A 22822-nucleotide genomic window follows, 5' to 3' on the forward strand; every position below is an offset into this window, starting at 1 on the left:
GGGATACAGGGCAAGGGAAAGGAATTTGGCCATTTAACTTTCACTTTTAATTTATTAATATGTATAAATGATTTTAAACATATGAAAATAAAAAATAATATCACACAAACTGACAGGGTATTTAGAATTTGTCATATATGCTACCAACGTTTCTGCCTTTTTATTGATTTTTAAGAAATAAAACATTGCAATTGAAGATCCTTTAGCATCCCTCTTTGGGATCCTGTCCAACTTCTTTTCTCAACAAAGGTAACTACTATGTTGGATTTGGAGTTTATCATTCCCATATATGTATTTAAACTTTCAATATATAAATAGATGTAAATATAGGTGTCCAAACTATATTTAATAGAACTTAGCACATTGAAAATTTAACATTATTGTGTATGTCTAAAACTTATTTAATTTATAATTTTTTATATTATCTCTATGTATACATATATGTGTTTCATTTATTTTATCTTCTGTGTGTAATGTTCCAATGTATTAATAAATTATAATTCATTTTTTCATTCTGTTAATGAACATTTAATTCCTTATAATTACCAAAAGTTAAAAAGATTTCAGTGAACGCTTTTCTCTATTTTGCATTATACCAAAATTCAAAAATTTCTCTAGGATATACCTAGAAGTGAATGACTATGCTCTTTACAAATTCTAGACACAAAATCTTTGCTAGTTGTATTAATTGCTTACTACCTTCTACCTGCCTTTCAGCTTCATTTATAGTCATTTGTAGTACAAATGTTTTAAATTTTTGTGGAGTCAGGTTTATTGGTGTCTTCTTTTAAGTTGATGCTTTTTTAAAGAAACCCTACCCAAACTCAACAGTCTCCCACATTATCTTCTGAATCTTAAAGATCTTGTTTTTCACATCTGGTCTTTAATACAGCTGTAATTGAGCTTTGCATGTGGTGTGAGGTAGGGATCTAATTTTTTTTCTGTATTGGAAGGATTATTCATTAAATAATCTATTATCTCCCCACTAATTTGTAATACCATGTCTGTCAAATGTCAAGTTTCCAAGCTTCAGTGTCTTCCCCTAAGTCTGACAATATTTATTATCATCATTTTATAACATGTCTTGATATCTGCTAGGGATAATCCCTCTACCATCTTTTTAAAAGCTATTTTAGTTATTCTACTCTCTTGCTTGGTTTAATTGGCTGTTGCATATGAATTTTAGAATGAGTTTGCCAAGCTCTGTAAAAAACAAAACAAGATTAAAAAATACTAACTAAAACAAATATACTAAGAAACACTTGGGATTCTGATTGGTATTGTACTGGACACATAATTTGGAAAAAAAATTGTTTTTACAATATGAAATGTTCTTGCTAATGAACATAGTATATATAGATGTGTGTGTGCTTGTGTCTGTGTGTATAGTTTCTCTTTGTATCTTTCATAAAGTTCTGTTGTTTTCCTATAATTTTCATATCCATCTTTTATTATCTTTTGGTTTCTTAGATATTTTGTTCCTATTATAAATAGTAACATTTTAAAGCTCTACTTTCTGATTGTTGCTGATGTATTATAACACAACTGATTTATATAAGAAATATTACTTTATGGATTTTCATTAATTTTTAACATTGAAAATCAGATTTTCTACAAATAATGGCAGCTTCATTTCTTCCTTTCAATCTTTAAATGTTTATTTATTTTGCTTATTATACTGAACTGCCTCAAGCTTCCAGTCTAATATTAAACAAAACTGCTGGTGGGAATCCTTTTGCTTTTGACTATAAAGGGATTTGAGGATTAAGAATGATAATTGATATAGATTTCCTTAAAATATCTACTGTCAAGTTGAGCAAGTTTCTTTCTGTGCCACATTATTAGTTATTGATATTTACTACCAGATCCACCATTCTAAGATCTTTCCTGGGTGATAGATATAAATCCTTAAAACTACATTCCCCTAGTCTCTTATCAGTAAGGTTCCACTAAAGAAAGCCATCGGCAAGAGACAGGAAAGTAGAAGGAGAGTGAGCCCCAGTACTCTAGGACCAGTTGCAGGCATATGTAGGCATTAGAAGATGACAATGGAAAAATTCTGCCCATAGTGATCATTAGTAGATGAGAATGATATTGATCAACGATCCCTATAAAAAATCACCTGTCCCGTGTGCAAACAGTTCAGAGCCTACTGACATCTCTCCTGTGACGCCTTATACTCTTGAACTTCCTGAAAACAGTCTTCCTGATCTTTACTCCCTTGTCTTCCAATGTTTAAACCTGATAATAACTTCTGATCAAACATACCTAGAATATTTGCTATTTTCCTGAAAACATGTGACTGATAACAGTAATTGTTAACCTGAACTGGAAAGTTGCTATCATAAAAATAAAATAAAATAAGATTGGAGATTGGTCTAGAAGTTGGGCATCAGGTAATAAATAAACTTATATCAGAGGATATAACAGTGAAGATCCATAATCCATATTATGAGATGGTAAAACTTCCACCTGCTATAACTTAGAATAAAGAACATGTGCCTAATGAGTTTGTTGATCTAAAAAAAGAAGTTGGAAACTGGAATGTTAGAAGTATGTATTCAGTACTACTGGCTGCATTTAGGGGGAAGAGGGGAAAAGTCAAGTTTGGGAAAGAACTGACCCGTATACAAGAAAAAAGAGAAAATACAGAAATTCAGACCTGGCTGGAAGAGTTGATTGATTCCAGATCTCTGAAGAAAGAGATTTTAAAAGGCTTTGAGCCACAAAGGCCCAGTAAACTTTCTCAGGTGAATAATGTGACATTTAATTCAGGTCAAATATCAAATTAAGGGTATGGTCTTTACACCAGATTTGAATTAACTGAACCATGTGACTGAGTTCTGAAAATGGAATATGAGAAGTGATAAATGTCACCTTCAAGCATGGTTATATTCAACCACTCCCACCCAAGCAAGAAATCTCCCATGTTGTCTCTTCCCTTTCCATGGCAACAATGGAGGCCACATTTTGAATATCATCATCTCAGTAAACAGGGAGTGCCTATATGCCTGAGTTACAGTTTAGAGAATAGTCACATAACTACTTTGGACTGTAATGCAAAGGAGAAATAAGCTTTTGCTGTGTGAAGCCCCTGAGTCAGCAGGGTTTAATCGTCATAGCCTAGTGTATATTAATACATCTTACAAGATGCATCATAGCCTAGTCTATATTAATACATCTTCTATTACACATCTGCTAAGATTTTTGTCAGTAATGAAGAGTGCATTTTGCCAAAAGCAACTTTTTGCATCTATTGAGATAATCATAATGTTTTCAAAAATTTTATTTTTTAATCAAAAGCTTCTATTTGCATCTACTGATATTATCATAAGACTTTCTCATAAACCAGTTAAAATGGTGAATCACACTAGCAGATTTTCCTAATATTAAATCATTATTGCATTCCTGAGCTAAGCCCAATTCTTTGGTAATTAATGATTTCCTTCCTTATATATTATAAAGCTAGGTGAACCCAGTATAAACTGTAGTGTGTTTTTACTATGAGGCAGTGTGAGGAAGTGGGGCAGACAGTGACTAGGAAAAAGAGAGAGACCTTAATCTAATCTTATATCTATCTTTTACATAGCAATTTTTGTCCCTTTATATTTATTATGACTACTCATATATTTTGACATATATTCACTGTTTGGTTTGTGCTTTCTATTTATCATGCATTTTTCTACACTTTAAAAAATATTTTCTCTGCTTTCTACTGAATTGGTTACATTCGCTTTATTCTCATTTATTCCATTGGTTTAAAAGATTAAAAGTTTAATATGTTCACTTGGTTTAATGTCTAAAATTAATCAAAATGTCTACTCTCTTCTATTTTTAAATCTTTTAATTTTTTAAATAGATTTTATTTTTTAGAACAGTTTCAATTGCTTAACAAAATTGAGCAGAAGGTACAGAGATTTCCCATAAACTCCCTGCTCCCACATACATACAGCCTCCTAATCTCTTCATTTTAATACTAGTATTTCTTTTCCTTGAAGCAACATCAGTCTAAACATCCAGCTCTCATATGTCTTACTCATAACCTGGTTTTGTAATATCCTCTGATCTCTCTCCAGTGTATTTTTTTCAATTTTTAAAAATTGTGTTAAAATACATATAACAAAATTTACTATTTTAACATATTTAAGTGTACATTTCGGTGGTATTAAATACATTCATAATGTTGTACAACATCACTACCATCCATCTCCAGAACTCTTTTCATCTTGTAAAAACTGAAACTCCATATCCATTAAATGATAACTCCCCATTTCCCTCTCCTCCACCCCCTGGCAACCACCATTCTACTGGCTTTTATGATTTTTTTCCTACTCTAAATACCTCATATAATTGGAATCATACAGAGCTTGTCCTTTTGTGACTGGCTTATTTCACTTAGCATAATGTCCTCAAGGTTCATATATATTGCAGCATATGTCAGAATTGTTTTCCTTTTTAAGGCTGAATAGTACTCCTTCTATGTATATACCACATTTTGCTCATACATTAATCCCTCAATGGACACGCAGGCTGCTTCCACATTTTAGCTATAGGGAATAATGGTGCTATGAACATGGGTGTACAAATTTCTCTTTAAGACCCTGCTTGCAATTCCTTGGAGTACATACCCACAAAGGGATTTGCTGGGTTATATGGTGATTCTATTTTTCATCTTATCAGGAACTGTCTTTCTGTTTTCCACAGGAGCTATACCATTTTACATTCCTACCAGTAATGGACAAGGGCTCCAATTTTTCCACATTCTTATTAACGCTTGTTATTGTGTGTGTGTGTGTGTGTGTGTGTGTTATAGTAGCCATTCTAATGGGTGTGCGGTGGTATCTCACTGTAGTTTTGATTTGCATTTTCCTGATGATTAACGATTTTGAGCATTTTTTCATATTTCTATTGGCCATTTATACATCAACTTTGGAGGAATGTCTAATCAAGTCTTTAATCCGTTTTTTAAACTCACATTGTTTTGTTGTTGAGTTTTAGGAGTTCTCTATATATTCTGGATATTAGTTTGTTATCAGATATATAATTTACAAATATTTTCTCCCATTCTATGGGTGGTCTATTTATTATGTTTTGATGCACAAAATTTTTGAACTTACATGAAGTCCAATTGTCTATATTTAATTTCATTGCCTATGCATTTGTAATATCCAAGAAATCACTGCCAAATCCAAGATCATAAAGTTTTTGCCCTATGTTTTCTTCAAAGAGTTTTATAGTTTTAGGTGTTATATTTAGGTCTCTCATCCATTTTGAATTCATTTTTATATATGGTGTTAGGTAAGGATCCAACTTCATATGTTTGTAGGGTGAGATCCACTTTTTGTAGCACCATTGGTTGAATAGACTATCCTTTTCCCTTTGAATGGTCTCGGCAGCCTTGTCAAAAATCATTTGGAGTCTCTCTCTCTCTTTCCCATATTTATGTACTTTCTGCCTAGAATTTTATTGCCACTTTGTGGTACTACCCCCAATATTAGTCATTTTTCCTACTGCTTCTGTTTTTGTTTTATGCAATCCATGCAGGCTTATATTTACTTACATGTAGCCAATTTATTTGTTCATTCTTCCTTCTTGCTTCTCATTACTTCCTTTCCATTTCAATTGCTTTCTTCCTGAAATGCATCATTTAGTTGTTTTTTCTAATGAAAAACTCTTTCAAATTTGTGGAAAATATCTTTATTTTTCCTTCACTTGGGGAACAAAATGCTAAGCCGAGTAGTTTTCTCCTAATACTTTGATATTCTTTCCCATTGTCCTCTGGTTTCTATTAATGTTGTTAAAAAGTCTGTCCTCAGTCTCACTGCAATTCCTCTGCAGGTAACTGGGTTTTTTAACATCTTTATTGCAATATAATTGACATACCATGTGATATGGTTTGGCTGTGTCCCCAAACAAATCTCATCTTGAATTGTGGCTCCCACAATTCCCACATGTTGTGGGAGGTACCCAGTGGGAGGTAACTGAATCATGGGGGCGAGTCTTTCCTGTGCTGTTCTCATGATAGTGAATAAATCTCATGAGATCTGATGGTTTTATAAAGGGGAGTTTCCCTGCACAAGCTCTCTCTTGTCTGCTGCCATGTAAGACGTGCCTTTCACCTTCCATCATTATTGTGAGGCCTCCCCAGTCACGTGGAACTGTGAGTCCATTAAACCTCTTTTACTTTATAAATTACCCAGTCTTGAGTATGTCTTTATCAACAGCATAAAAACAGACTAATACACCATAGTAACTATCTTTTCTTTCCTATTGCTTTTAATACTTTTTAACTTTGATATCATTGTGAGAATTAAATGAGTTGATGTAGAAAAAGGAATATCACCTATGCATTCAATAAGTTAGTGCCTTGTCTAAATTTTCATATGAAATGGCCATGATTCTGAGCAGACAGTGACTCTTAATACACTATATTTAACAAAAACTGGACCAGGATTCTAAAAGAAGGTCATATGTCTCGTATATGTTCATTTTCACTGAGTATTTTTTTCCCTGCACTCTGTTTGTAGAGCACACTTTCTGAATCCCACTTTTTCTTCACACAAAACATGAGGGAGCTTGATTTGCTTGTTTGTCTTTCCTGTAGTCTCTGCTATTGTGAGTGCCTAACAAGGTTAATATGCTGCCGCTGCTGTTAAGTATTATCATTTGGGGTGTAATTATCATGTGTGGCTAACCATGCACATGCTGAGAAGCTGGGGAACTTGTTTTTAACTGGAGGGAACATCTTAATGATAGTTTTTGACAAGAACCATTATATGTGTACATATACACATACATACACATTGCAGTAGCACACTGTAGAAGGAGACACAGCAAAGATGAAGATGGAGAAAGAGAACCTGTCAACACAATAGCTAACTGTTTTGAAACATAGCAGTATATCTGTAACACTAGCTTGTTAACCTCATTTAATAAGGAAAATGTAATTCAGAAGAGTTAAATCAAATGTTGAGGCCATGCAGCAGTTGGATAGCAGGACTAGGAGAAGAACGGAATAGAGCTGCTAAGTTGTTATTGAATTGCTTTCCCGTGAAGCCAAATTCAAAAGATAATCAAATGTTTCTGTCTCTTACTGCTAACTTTTCCAAAAGCATTTATAAATGTACATCAGGATTTCAGATGTCTGCTAGACACTATACACTGCTGTTTCATCTGGACCATTAGCCAGGGACAGACTTGGAGTTATCATTTGCCATCAGAAGATTTGTAGACTACTCTATACCACCTTAATAGCAATAATAGTTTTCAACACTGACCACATGTACTAAATGAGACATGACCTTGAAAATGGCTGGAGTGATGTTTGGCACATTGTTACTTGATTTGCACTAGGATAAGTTCATGATGCTACTGCACTTATATATTGCGTATAAATAGATTCCATCTATTTATCAGCTAGTTATAGTAATTTCCAAATAGCCTATTTTATCTTTCTAAGCCCACCTATAGGAATTTTTTTTTTAAATCACAACACTTTATAACATGGGCTTTTTCACCAAAAGATGATTGACAGACAGATAGATATAGAAAAATGAAGTTAGAAAAGAAGAAATGCCCAGCCAAATACTTTCCCTTGTGATCGATGTGGTTTACGGAGGACACTATAGAAGATGCCCTCAGGTTCAGATGCTCAGTACCCCATCTTTTGTTTGTTTTGTTTTGTTTTTTGTTTTTTGAGATGGAGTCTCGCTCTGTGGCCCAAAAGTGCGATCTTGGCACAATGCAACCTCCACCTCCTGGGTTCCAGCAATTCTTCTGCCTCAGCCTCCCAAGTAGCTGCGTAGCTGGGATTTCAGGCACCTGCCACCATGCCCACTTAATTTTTTGTATTTTTAGTAGAAATGGGGTTTCACCACTTGACCAGGCTGGTCTCAAACTCCTGACCTCAGGTGATCTGCCCACCTCAGCCTCCCAAAGTGCTGGGATTACAAGCATGAGCCACCCAGCCCAGCCAGTACTCCATCTTTCTGATCCAAGGTTTATCTAGGGAAATAGAGTGACATCTAGAAATGTCACGCTAATTTAAAAAAAAAAAAAAAAAAAAAAACAAGAAGTATTGCCAACCACAGAAGTCCCTATTCATGGCTAAGATTCATATTTTATTTTTACCAACTTGACCCAGCTGATCTACTTCATACCACACTAGATTGTATTCCCCAGTATCTAAAATTTAAAACATATAGAACATTTGAAATAATTGTACAGTGGAGGTCCATATACCCACCACCTTGAGTTTTCAGTTGTTTTATTTTCTCACGTATCTGTGCCTCTATTCATCCATTAAACCATTTTAATTGTAGCCATTGTTGTTCTTCAATGCTAAAAATTTCAGCATGCATTTCATTAGCTAGAGTTTAATATTTTACAGCTCTTTTTTAAGGTAAAATTCACCTGTAGTGAAGTGTACAAAGCTCAGTGCCATTCACCAAGTTCTGACAAATGCATACATCCATTTAACTCACATCCCTATCAATATATAGATTAAAAATTTTAAAGAATAACAAAATACAGAATATTCCCATCACCCCAGAACATTTCCTCATGTACTAGTCCCTACCTAGTACATCCTAGCACCAATACCATTCCTGACACAACCACTCCTTTGCTTTTTTCCCCACTATACACTAGTTTTGCTTACTGCAGAATTTCTTATCAATAGATTCAAGCAATAGGTAACTCAGCAAGTTTGTGAGATTCCTCTGTGCTGTTGAATGCCTACATTTAATTTTATTACTTTTTATTGCTGAATAGTATTCCATTATATAAGTATATCTTAATTTGCTTACTCACTCTTCTCTAGATGGGCATGAGAACTGTCTAGTTTTTGCTGTTATGAATAAAGCTGCTATAAACATTCTTGTATGGGTCTTTTTTTTCTTTTTTGACTTATAGGTTACTGCCTAAGAATGTAACTGCTAGATTCTCAGTGCACGTTTAGTTTTATAAAAAAAAACTTCTACGCCTTTTCCCAAAGTGGTTGTTCCATTTTACACTCCCACCAAGAATGTATTCTCCACATCCTCACCAATACTTTGTGCAAATTTTTCATTTTAGCCATGCTGGGGGCTGTGCAGTGGAGGCTCTGGTTGGAGCTGGCGGAGACTCACATTTCTATTATTGCCCCCACTAGCTCCAGTCCATCAGAGTAAGGAGCCCTCTTGCCCAAGGATTTTACCTCAGAAGGGGAGGGGGTTTCTATCTCAGTGGTTTATTTCTTCTAAGACCCCAACAGAGGAGAAGACTTCATCTACTGTTTGTTCAGTTCCTCTGTCTTACTTAGGAGAAAAAGTTTAAAAAGTATCAGATTATCTAACTGGGTCAGGTTGGTTAACTCAAAGTTGCCTTTTGTTTTATGATATATTTTGAGGCGAAAAGATTCTCACTTCTAAATCCTAGCCACTGTCTCTCTTTCCAGCAACATGTAAAACCTTAACAATATTCAAGAGAAGAAAAGTTTCCAGTACTCAGGCTCAACCTATTTTCCTTCACACTCCCCTAAGAACCATTCTTTACGTGATCATGACCACCCTATCGGGCAGGATTGAAGTCATGGAGGAGGTAACTGCACCTGAGCTGACAGCCTCAACCACAGGATGTCGTGGCCCTCAGTGGTACAAGTTCCCCTGGCCTGCGGTGACCCTGTGGCAGACTCTGCAGCAGGGCCCGGGCTGCCGCCGGCTCTCCCTCTGCCGTGGGGAGCGGTGAACTCGGCATGCAGCCTCCGCCTTTCCCCACTCACAGCTCCATTCCTCTCCTGGCTCCTGTCCTCTCTTCTTTTCCCCCTCTTCCTTCCAACTCTTCTCAGTTACCTCATAAAACTCGTGTCCCCTCATTCTTTCTCTCTCTTGTTCTCTTCCATATGGGAACTAAAAATGTATCCCAAGCTTGCCATGTAACTGTCAAAGTAGTGTGAGTGCCATAATGAAGCGAGACATAATGAAAAACCAAGACCATCGACATCTAAAGCCCTTGAAAATTCCAAGAGGTCCCTTTCAGAAGCTCCACAAAGGAACCTTCTACTTTCTCATCCCTTCCTAATTAAACTGGCTTTTCCTCAAGTACCAGCATTCTACAGAGACAAAAAACTTTTGTCTTCACTATTGGGTTTCTATTTTAATTCCTAGCATCACAGCAGCATTGTTTTCTATTCCATGGGTTGCAAAGATACAACATGTCAGTTACATTTTAAGTTTTATTGCAACACTATGCCTATGGCAAATCATGTACTAAATGTCAAATAGTCCTAAACTTCTGGAATAAAATCAATTTCTAAATTAGGATTTGCCTTTTGTTTTGCTATTTGGTTTTAAATATTTGTTACAAGAATTTCATCTTTAACATATTTATATAGATATTTATTAAGATATAATAGTTCCATCCTCAATATCACAGTTTTACAAGTATTACAGGTATGTAAACTTATAAAGTATATACTATACCGACTCCCTTTTTATAGATGAGGAAACTGAGATTCAGAACAGTTTCATAACTCACAATTTTTGTTTGTTTGTTTGTTTGTTTTCTGTTTTTTTGAGACAGAGTCTCACTCTGTCACCCAGGCTGGAGTGCAGTGGTGCAACCTTGGCTCACTGCAACCTCCACCTCCTGGGTTCAAGTGATTCTCTGGCCTCAGTCTCTCAAGTAGCTGGGATTACAGGCGTGCACCACCAAGCTCAGCTAATTTTTGTTATTTTCCGTAGAGATGGGGTTTCGCCATGTTGGCCAGGCTGGTCTCGAACCCCTGACCTGAGGTGATCCATTCACCTCAGCCTCCCAAAGTGCTGGGGTTACAGGCATTGAGCCACCACACCCAGGCAGTAACTCACAGCTATTATAATAAGTGGCAGAGCCTGAATTCACACCTTGGTTTGTTGGCCTCCAGCTGGTACTTTCTCAAGCACCATGCTGTACCTCTCCTCTGTATTGCCTAGTACCACCCAATATACAAAATAAAGCTTCACAGCATGGACTTGAACAGGCCATGATTGTGTGATCCACAACCCCATCATTCTCTGCATCTCTACTATGTTCCTAAAAACTTGTTCAGACTTTACCAGGTCTCAGAAGGACAGGGAAAGAGGTTAGCAAAAGTTCAGAAGGCGAAGTAGTAAATCCAGACAGATCTCTAGTAAATTCAGAGCTATTCTGGAAAACAAATTGGTATCTAGTAAAAAGAGTCTAGCTATGCAACTAATAATAAGCATCTATTATGCATTCTAAATAGCCCTCACGTGGCTCTGAGTGTCAACACAGAATATGGCTGATAAACCCAGTCTATTCTGTTATCCAAAGTGCTGGGGCATTCCTTACTAATTTGCCCTAATGGTTTTCACACAAGTTCTAACAAGATACCCCCATTCCACAGAGCTTTTGAGGGCTGCGGCACAGTTAAGGGCAAAAAAAGAGTGAGAGCCCAGATTTAGCTGTAGGAGACGACTCTTTTACAGTGGCACTCCTAGTTCTTCACCTGCTGCTGACACATGAGACCTGAGTCCACTGACTCTTTCAGCCTGCCACAAATATACTGATTTCATCCTTCTTTCAATAACAGTTTGGTGCCCATGGTGGCAGGCTCCCTAGCCCTCCATTCTACTCCCTTCAAGTTTACCTTCCTGACTTGAAAGACTAGAAATTCAACAACATTTTCAGACTCTCTTGCAGCTAGCATTCCATATCCAAATTAAGTCCTCCAATTAGGTGTGTTTGTATGAGGTCCAGAAGGCAGAAGCAAAAAAGAAACCCCCTTTCAAGCTTTTTTGCTGAAAAACAAGATCATAAAAAGGTAAGCTAACTTTTTAACAGCATGCTTCTAATGTTCAGTCTCTAACTTCCTAGATGGTGAAAGGCTGTTGAGGCAACTGAAAACAGCAGCTTTTTGAGAGTGGCTTTCTGAACTTTGGACTGCAGCTCTGGGGATATACCTTGAACCCCTCTTTCCAGTGAAAATCTCAAAAGTGGCAGTTCCCCTGGACAGCCAGTCCTGCATTGCCCCAGATCTGCCTCCTGTACTTCCTTTCTCTGTCACCACCATAACCATTAACATTTCTTGTGCATTCACTATGTGGTAGGCACTGTACTAAATGCTTTAAATAAATCATTTCATTTAAACTCCAAAACAACTCCATCAGGAAGGTACTATTAATATCTTTTTTTTTGTCAGATGAGTTAGCTGTGTTCTGAAAAGGGATAAATTGCACAGGATCAGATCAAAGCTAGTGGTTAAGTAGTAGGTAAAGCTGGAATTCAATCCCAGATCTGCCCTACTCCAAAGCCAGAGCTCTTTTTCTTTAAAGTTGAGGGTCTAGGACATATTAGCAGATTTTAATTGCCCATACACATTATGTTGCTGAAAATGCTGTTCATTCTTTTCCTTTAAACAATATAGACACACAGGCCAGTCTATTTCATGTCCAGATATATCTAGATAGCAAAGAAGTCTAATTAAATAGAAAGCCATTTAAAAATAGAAAGGTATCTTTTTGTGAAAGCTTGCCTAAGTCATAATAAGATCATTTTTACGGTAAAAATTTAAGAACTAAGATGAAAGCAGACAGGTCTTTCCATTTGTCTCTGGAAGAAACAGAGCTGGGAGAAAAGACTCACACTTACCAGGTGCTCGGTTAACAGCAAGGTTTCGGAAATGGCTGCCTTTGATCATTTCCACAGATAATCGCCCCGTTGTGGCATTGTACGAGAGCCCCACCAACAGCTCTGGCGCCCCTCCATGAGACAGCGACTGCGTGGATGAAGTACTATCACTGTGAGAAACCGCAGATGGGCTGAGCGGAGACCCTCCACTCTGGAGGGGAAGAACAACAAAGAATCCATTGGCCCACGCTGCACTACTCTCTTTTAGAGAAAGCCGATATTATGTTTGGTGACATTGTGACCCAATCCCCAGTGACTGCCAAAGATGACTAAGGGTGCACTCGGTGTGAATTACAATGGCCCCGGGAGCACAGTCATGGATGAGATCCCTGCATTAGGAACTGACATGTTTGCTTCAAGAGCTGTCTCCATTCAATATTTCCTCTCTAAAGACAAAACGGACAAAGACGTTATTACTAGTGTAAATCAAACCCTCTAAGATACAAGGAGAGTTAATAATACATTCCATATAGACTCAAATTCCCTCCTGTGTAATCTGTGCTTGGATGTTTCTAAGGAACCCCTCCACTCCAGGCCTGAGGTTTGTTTCTGTTCTCTGCAGCTCCTTGATGAATATGGCAATACAGGAGGTGTTGTGTCTTGACTATAAAAGAAACGACCACTGGACATCTACCCCCACATAGAACATTTGGCTCCTAGTACTGCTTAAGGTTGTTAAATATATGCCAGGTGCCAAATTTTGCCTTTTAAAGAAATAGCTTACATTACAAATGAGCACTTTTACAACTGTTTGAGAAAAAAGCCAACACATGGGTTGTGGGTCTCAGCGACCTGGCAGGCACCAAGTGATCCCAGGAGAACTTGCACTTTCTGTCATGTTTATTCATGGGCACGCTTCTCCTGAGCACCTACCCTTCCCCACCAGGCACAGGCACATCAGGAGGAGGAGCACAAAATTGAACAGGACACTGATTGTCACTCAAGGCACGGGAGTAGGAATCAGCCCTGTGGGGGCAGGCAATCCTGTCCCCCTGAAATACCGTCTCTTCCACCAGAAACAAGGGCATTCGATTTGGCTTAACCCTTTCTTCTCAATGTCTAAAATCATTTATTCAAACTTCTGATCAGAAACTCAATAATCAGAACCAATAAAAGGAATCAAATATTCTGCCCATCTGCAGGAAAATATCCTATTTACCAAACCACAGACATCTCGGCAGAGTGCCACCCCCAGCCCCGCTGCCCCAGAGGCTTTATGGAAAAACGGTAGGGCTACGTGGTTGTGATAAATGTCTTACAGACCCTACTGTCTAGAAGAGAAAAATTCAACAATGAAATATTTGCTTACTTTTAAGTGAGACTCACTCCCACTCCAGTGCTTCTATAAAAGCTTCCCGCTGTGGCACCTGTCACTCACTGCTTGCCTCTCCCATCAAATTCTGAATCCGTATAAATCTCTCAGTCCCTGGTGCATAGCCTAATGTCTGGCACATACCTATGCTCAACAAAATGAAAGATTTTCACCTGCAAAGTTCTTTTACACTAGCTCATTTTCCCCATTCAACTCTGTGCCCCCAGCACACAGCATAGGGCCTAGCAAGCAGAAATATGGGTGTGATCATCCCCATTCCCCAGCTCTATCATGCAGGATCCCTCCTGATCTCCTGTGCATTCTGTTCTCCATCACTTCAGATGTGCTTTACTCAGATATTAAGAAAAAAGGGAGATCTGAGCAGAGATGAGACATCATCTGGCTTATACTTTAAAAGGCTCATTCTGGCTCCCACGTCCAGAAGAGTCTGTAGAGGCAAAAGCAGAAGTGGAAAGACCACCACTGAGCAGCTATTTCAGTAATCCAGCAGAGAGCCAGGTTCTGGTTGTACTTGAAGATAGAGCCCATAGGATTTCAGGTGGAAAACAGAAAAGTCACAGATGACTTCTGAGATTTTTGAACCCAGCAATTGGAAGAATGAAACTGCCTTTAAGCAACATGGGGAAGACTGCAGGTGGAATAGATTTAGGGAGGCAAAAATCAGGATTTCAAGCCTGAAGACATTAATTTTGAGACATCATTGGACATTTAAGTAGATGAACCTGCCACCACTACAGTCCGGCCTTTCTGTCTCCTTTGTTCTTCTTCAGATATGACAAGCTTCCTTCCTCCCCCGGCTACCCCACATCCTGACTGCTTGCTTGTGCTGTTCTCTCTGTCTGGAACTCTCATCCTCCTCACGTCACCAGCCTCGCTCTCTCGATGCTGTGAGTTCTGGTGTTTTATCACTACCTCAAAGAAACTTTCTCTGATCCTCTAAACAAGCGCAGCCTATCACTCTCTCTCCTTGCCTACTTGGCCACCACTAGACTGCAAGCTCTCCAAGTGCAGAGGCATCGCCTGCTTAGTTCTTTCCTGCATCCACTTTGCCTGTACCATAATTGACAGTAAACATCTCTGAATGAATGACTGATTGACCCCAAAGCCTAGAGAGCTCCCTGATCTGTTAACAGGGTTTTGTAAAAGGAGATGGGCATACTACATGACATATAACCCACAGCAGTAGTGAGCTGCCCATCCTGTAGACATGTAAATTATGACACCCTTCCCTGAAACTCTGGGGCAAGCAGGGAAATGGGGTATGAGGGAAGACTGTAGTAGTACAAATGAAAGGTTTCGGAGGCAGCTGAAGTTCTGGGCTGCTATCTCAGTCCGCCCCAGCATATCTGTGAAGAACCTTGCCCAGAAAGTCCCATCTCTGAGATTCATCATGATGCAGATTGGGGGTAGGAGGAGTAGGATAAGTTATCCACAAACCAGAAGGCCAAGTCACCTTCCCTGTTTTCTTCCATGCCCTCTACCACACTGCTGCTATCTTGTCCTAAAATGGACAGGGCATTTATCCATCAGGTTATCAGGAAGACAGGCATGAAAGACCCATTGTACCATGAAGTGCAAATCATGGCTTACAAGGGTGAGGAGAGCCAAAGGGAAAATTAAATTCAAGTCTCTGAATTCACAGACTGAATGTACTAAATCAAGGGCTGATAATCCCAGGTCTTCGAACATACCACGTCATTAGCAGCACCATTTAACATACTCACACTTATATTACTTCTTGGCTCCAGAACCAGAGTCACTTTCATTTCCCCTTCTGGGTGCAGGTGGCTGAGATAGAATAGTTTCTCTCCCATCATTCTCTCTCGGGTCATCTTCCGGGCAGCGTACAGGCGGAAGCGGACAGCACAGGTAGCCACGTCTCTGGGCTCCAGCTTGGCGAAGGTGACCTTCTCCTTGAAGATGGGGTTGGGCCCTCTCTGTATATTCGTCCTGCCCCTCTGTTTCTTACCAGGCAGCAGCACTACGTGAACTTGCCAGGAGTTGACACCACTTCGGTCCTTATCTGGGAGGCCCTGTGCCCTCACAATGGTCACTGTGAGCTTCTGGCTGGAGGCTCTATATTCAAAGATGACATCTAGGTCACCACACTTTGAGATGGGCTCTGAGACTCCGGATGGCACCTGCAAATTGGTCCTGTCCTGTTCCTGTTGCAGGCAGAGGAAACAATTAGAAACGGAAATGATGATACCCAATTACATTTTGGACAGTTGGTGCTCCTTTGTGCTCCTTCAGAATCCCTGCTTTCTAACTGCCAGTGTATTCCCTCTATATCAGACAGGTCTATTTACTGGTCTGTCGCTGCATTAAACTGTGAATTCTTTGACGGCACAGTGCCTAGCATATGGCGCGCCTTCGTGAATGTTTTTGGAATGGATAACTAAAGCTTTTATATTTTGCAAAGTGTTTTCATATACACTGCCTCTCAAAAAGCACAATTGCCCAGGATCATTGAAACCAAATGAGATGCTAAATCTAAAATTAAGTCAACAGGCAATTGTCCATAGGAGACTTTTCCTTGTGTCCCTAAATACAGATGGTTGAGCCTGAGCCTGTTCTCCACAGACAAGAGTTTTCTACAGACAAGAATTTTGATGGGAGTCCCAGGAAGGTGATGCTTCAGTATATTTTCAGTCTATGTGGGAGAAAAGGTTTAGGGCTGAACTTCTCAAACTTTAATGTAGACCTAAATCATCTGAGGATTCTGACTCAGTAGCTCTGGAGTAGAGCTTGAGATTCTGCCATTTCTGGGATGTGTGCAAAGGATGTTGATGCTACTAGCCTCGCCTCACACTTTGAGCAACAAAGGTTTAGGAGGACACCTCCACAGCCCTTTAGTAAAAGCAACACTGAGCCTGGAGCCAGAACATCTAAATTGAAATCATAACTCTAGCACTGACTAGCTTTTTTACCCTGGCCAAATAGACCAGCCTCTCTGTATTCAAGCTTAAAAACGCACATTAATGTGCCTGCTTGCTGGTGTGTTGTGAGGTTTTCATTGATGTGAAAATACCTGGCTCAGGCCAGACTGCATCAATATCTATTCCCACCACTGGACTGGTGCTACCTATTCTCAAACACACATCTCTCTTTACGGAATGTCATCCTTGGACGGCAATTTACTTGCAGCCACTCAGATCTGATGACCTTACTGGGAAAACTGAGCTGAACTGCATTTACTATAATGAACCACCCCACTAACAAATTATAAATAATGTCAAAAATAATTCTGTTTTCCTCTGAAGGCATAATCCTTACCTGTAACTCAACTTTGAACTGATTCTTATTGCAAACCAGTTCTTATTTATGCAATAGAACACCAGACCATGCTAATTTAGAGATCTCATTTCAAATTATAATAAAATGCCTCAAAATATGCATCCATCAATGAAACTTTCCCACACAGTCTCAGTGAAAATTCATGGTTCTCTGGGTTCATATTTCCTTAGGAAGCCCAGGCTTACCACTTACTAGCTCTATGACCCTGGGCAAGTTATTTAATCCTTTCCATGTTCTATTTTCCTCAATTGTAAACTGGAGATGGTACCTTCTGTGTAGGGATGTTGTAAAAGGTAGAGGACTTGACAGATAGTAGACATCTAATACCCTTTTCTTTTAAGATTCAAATTAGCCTACAAGAAAATTTAGATTTCTTGTAAAATAAGTGAAGCTTCTTATATCCTTTCTTCTGAGCATGCAATCATGCGTGAGTGTTTCTATTCAGAGGTACTTAGTTTCAAGTGATAAAAGTGGTTGCTATAGAGACTTTTGAATACAACTGACTGGTGTATATATATTAGAAGCAAGTCTCCAAGGATTTAGGCCAACTCAAAAATCAAGTCAGAATCTTCTCTCAAACTCCCTTGTGTCTTCCTAAAACTCCCATCTATTTTAGCCTACTCTTGTTCATCTCTGTATTGCATTTCTGACCATAAGTAATAATAGCTAACATCTACTATGCTGTTTCTTATGCCAAATACCATATCAAATCCTTTACAGGCTACAAAAACGGGCTCTAAAACACTTCAGATCTTCTTGGCCTTACCTCATGTTCCATCTTCCCCTAAGGCACAGCCTATCTGGGCTCTAAGTAGTTTCAGTCTGGAACAATTCAATAAAGTCTTACCTTCTACCCACACAATATAATTCTCATCTCTTATCATTGGTCCTTCTGTTGACCGCCAAGGCTTAGACAGCTGCAGAATCCTGCTTGACACTAACATATGTAAAGTCTACTTTTTGCCCCATAGTCAGTTGTCCTATCAGTTCACACAGATTCTTGGAGTGTGGACACACAAGATCAAGCAATTAGCCATAAGGAGTGGTGGCCAATTCAACTGTGTATTCTCATACTTGATCTCCCTTCTTCCCTGCCTTACTTCCCTTGTCTTGCACTTTTGTTCCCTGGGGTTGCACTCCCAAAGTAGGGAACAAAGCCTTTACTTAGGCTCTGTTTTTTTGAGGAACCCAACTAAGAAACATTATCTTTTTGAATATTTACATCAATGTAATGAGGTAGGTATTTTAATATCTTCATTTTATGAAGGAAGAAACTAAAGCTTAGAAAGACTAAATAACACACTCTTTCCCCACAAGCCCAGATCATATTCATAGACAAGATTATCCAGGACTCATTCCCTGGCAGTTTTGAGTTCTGGGCCTGCCTTCACTCGTATTCAATACTCAAAATCCCAAAATCCCAAACCTTATTTTGAACCATACAGTCTCCTTTCTTCTTCCGCAAACCTTCAGGCATAACAATTTTTATTTATACACACACACACACATACACACACACATATATATATATAGAGAGAGAGAGAGAGAGAGAGAAAGCACGCACAAGAGAGAGAGAGAGCACAAGATGAAGAGGGGAGAAGACGGAAGGTGGGGGTTGGAATCACACTCTCCGTGGTTTTTACATCCTTTGCGGCCCCTGCTCTTAATGTTAGTTAATAGCTCTTAGTTTTGTCAACTCCAATGCCAAGGTAAAAATATTTTAGTGAATGAGGAACTCTTTCCACTTATGTATCAGGCTATCTCTTCAGATAAATGCTCACGGCACCTGCAGGTTTCTAGGAGAGTCCTGAGTAGAGCTCCTGACTGTCCTAAGAATGCCTCTGAATAAGGCGCAGATCCTGCCAATGGCTGGGCTTTGGATAGGCCAATTCAAGCTGTGGCCCATAAAAACTGGGCTTTGTGGCCCCTCCCTGGGTTGATTTGAGAAAAAGATTTGTGAATGTTGGTATTTTCATAGCAATTAATTATTTCAATACACTTTACCTCTCACAAGGCAACTGAAGGAGCTCCTCATGTGGGTACTGTTAACACCACTAATCCATCTGACCTTCCTGCAAGGTAAAAATCTCTTCATTCTTATCCCCATTTGGCAGATTTTAATTAACTTCTCAAGGCCAACCAATTAATCAGTGGAAAGCAGAGATGAAAAGTGGGACACCTGTCTCCCTGTGTGCTCAAAATCACCAGCCACACTCCCATTGTCTTTCCTGCCAAGCCCTGGGTCTGCAGGAAAAAGCCAAAGGCCTTTGCCAGCAGAGAAAAGTGGAGCTCAAAAATCCATCAGCCTAACAGGTAGTCACACTGCACGACCGGTTTCCTTCTGAGACAAAATAAATGATTCCTTGAGCTCTAATATCCTGGGCTTTTCCTTAAGATGAGAATACTTGTGTCAAATTGTCAAAACCCATGTATGTTTAAAGATTTTCTGTCAAATTGAAAGCCTTTCTGTTTTAGTAAGATAGTGTTGATGTCATCTGTGTGGCCTAAAGCAAACAGGCCTACAATATGTTCCTGATGCCAGATACACAGGGGAAGACAGAGTTCTCAATACAGCTAAGAGGCAAATAAATCAATTCTTAAAAGGCAAGCTAAGCCTGCAAAGCAGGCAGTTACGGGAACTGCCTCCGTGTTGGATTTGAAGTTCTACTGTAGGAGCACCAAATTACAGTTTTTTCTCAAAATAGATAGGAGGTTGAATGGAGCACACAGAGATGTCTGGGTATTTTTGGAGTCTGAGAACATTTAGTACCCTCAATACCGAGTCTTCTATTAAAGCTCCAGCAGGCAGGTAAATGGGAGGTGACCTGGAGAAGGCACTTCCAAGCCTCATGGCACAATCACCAAGGAGACAGAGTATCAATAGGCAGGCAAATCGTTTAGTCTGTTTTGTTTTTGGGTGAGAGATTCAAAGCATTTTTTAAGTGTTAGTGTGTGGGATTTAATATGGCTTGGTAGTAAACTAACGGGTAAGCAGAGTTTTTTCTTTTTTTAAACAAAATTTATAAAGTTAATGGCTTTGGGTGCCTCTGTATGAAGTGCTGCTTTTTAACAAGTCACAAACCACATATGTGAGCTACCATTTAGGTCCTCAGCAGAGACACCAATACAGGGGCACGTATATGTGTGCATACCCCTCCTTAGATACTACCTACACGCACCAATGTGTCAGCAGTAAGGCTTGGAAACAGGGTTTTCTGTGATTTTTTTTTTTTTTTACCTTGAGCATTTAGTGTGTGTGACACTCCAAGTCCTAATAAGGGATGCATTCTGTTTATTTTCTCAAATGGATGCTAACAAAATCTATTTACCTCTCTCCTCCTTCCCTCATCCCTGCAAATTATATTAAAGGTTTATATACATATATGACTTATTTCATCAAAATTAATTTCAAATTAGGTATTAAACGCCATTCCTTAATGCCTTCCAAAGTCACAGAATCATGATAGGAGGGATCTATCTAATGGAAAAATAACCATAAGGGCCAGTAAAAGGAAACAATTTGGTAAAATCCTTATCACAATGCCTGGCATATATTTACTGCTCAATAAATTGTAGCTACTACCATCATCACCTCCAGCCATATCTCTCGATTGTTACATTTATTCTGGACTAAGCTTTAATTGAAAAAGAACTTTGGAAGAAGTATCTTTTATCAGAGATTTACTACAAAAAGCAGTGTCAATGGCCAGAGGGCCATTACTAATTAATGCTGTCTCCTAGGCCTTCAGTTAAATTCAAAGCTAACAAATATATTTACAGTGCAACAGCCACATCATCATACCTTGTATAATTTCACTTGGAAGGTCATATCATTTTAGTTCAATTTTCAAATAACTTTCATATCAAATAATCAAAACTTGAGATTCGGGCTAAATAAAAATAGACTCCACTTAATTGAAACCATGAAGTAAATAAACCAGTCTCTCTAAAGAACTGAAAATTCCATTATTTAAAATTAAGCCTGTAAAAAGTCTTTATGTAAAAGAAAAGCCTGGCTGTTCCTGGATCCATTCTGTCACCATTCCTCTTTTTCTTCCTTTTTTTTAAACCATTCTTCCTTTTTTTTCTATTTTGAGAGATATTTATGATTCTGTTATTGACATGCTTGGGATTTTGGTCATCTGAACAAAAATTTATTGCAGATAAAGGTAATGCTTCCTTTCTGGAAATTTTTTTTTTTTTTTTTTTTTTTTTAGTGAGATGAGGAGAAAGGATAGTGGAAAGAGGGGAAGGGGAAAGGGAACCAATGAAAGAATGAAAAACAAATCACTTGCCTCTGGACTCCACATGGAGGAGCTGTCAGTGGCATAGGAATCTTCAAATCCCCGGCTATTAAAAGCTGTCTCCATCTCCAAGCTGCCCTCTGTGGATTGGCGCCTGAGGCTTTGGACCACATTGGACTCTTGGTGCGATGTGCCATGGTGTTTGGCATCCCCCCTCTCACATGGGGACTGTGAGTGAGCAGGGATGTGGTCATCTTCACCATAGGAGAGATTCTCAGAATAACGCCGTTGGCTGGCTCCATCCAAATCTAAATTTGCAATAAGAAAACTATTTCAAATGCATTATTTTTAACACCTTTTTACCTAGAGAAATTGAGTAATTGCAGTCACAATAATCAAGATTGCAAAAACAGAACCCATACCAATAATACCTGCGGAAACATAATTCTATCCATACAGTGAAGAAACTTGATCCATAAAATGAAAAAGAACATTATCTCATTATGGGGGGTATCAGAAGGTTTAATACTTTTTAAATATGAGTGTAGAGAATGTATATTTTTGTCAAAAGGATAAAATAGACACAGCATTTTGCTGGAGCTAATGACCACAAGACTTCTGCAATGGATCTAGAAAGCAAAAAGAGTCATCTAATGTGAAGATCATATGGTCTCCCAACCTTACCATGCTTCCTTTTCTCTGCAGTGTTTACTATATTACCCTCTGCTCAAAAAGCTTCGGTGACCCTACCAAGTAAAAAGTTCTCTCCTTGATCCATGGTCTTGGATTGATATGATCTGAGTTTAAATCCTGTCTCTGCCATAAGAATTTGGACAATATTCAAATTCTCTGAATCTTTGCTTCTTTATCTAAAAAATGATGAAAGCCATCAGAAGATCACTGTGGACACATGAAATAATATTCACCTGGCAGCCAGCAGGCCTTCCATAAATATTAGCCTTGCTTACCTGCCTGGCCCGAACTGGCCTCATCCAGCCCATCCAACCCCATTTTCCACTGCTTCCCAAGTGACCATGCCTTATTCCTCTTGTCTCACCCATTTATGAAAATGCTAGCTGTGTATTTCTGCTCACGGTGCCCCTCAAACCCTCCCTGTGTCCTGTCCTCCCTCCCCATACAAAGCGCCAACAACTCCTGAGCCTTCCCTGCCTCCTTCAGTCTCCACATTTTTCTCTCTCAGCACTCCTCACCCCAATTCATCCCCTTTCGTCTTCCTACATGTCAAGGTTGTCCTCAGATGGTCAGGAAAAGCTGGCAG

General features: G+C 38.9%; 1 protein-coding gene across 1 annotated transcript in view; it reads right to left on the reverse strand.

The window, feature by feature from the left end:
* The window catches only part of SYT16 (synaptotagmin 16), a 99538-nt gene that overhangs the window by 4738 nt on the left and 71978 nt on the right, over positions 1 to 22822 (reverse strand). The window contains exons 3-5 of the mRNA XM_023230076.2: positions 21595 to 21851; positions 15727 to 16167; positions 12631 to 12820 (exon numbers count right to left, since the gene is read on the reverse strand). Of these exons, the coding sequence (XP_023085844.1) occupies positions 12631 to 12820; positions 15727 to 16167; positions 21595 to 21851 (888 nt within the window). The remainder of the gene's footprint in view (positions 1 to 12630; positions 12821 to 15726; positions 16168 to 21594; positions 21852 to 22822) is intronic.

The sequence above is a fragment of the Piliocolobus tephrosceles genome, chromosome 6 (assembly GCF_002776525.5).
Source record: "Piliocolobus tephrosceles isolate RC106 chromosome 6, ASM277652v3, whole genome shotgun sequence".
NCBI classification, from domain to species: Eukaryota; Metazoa; Chordata; class Mammalia; order Primates; family Cercopithecidae; genus Piliocolobus; species Piliocolobus tephrosceles.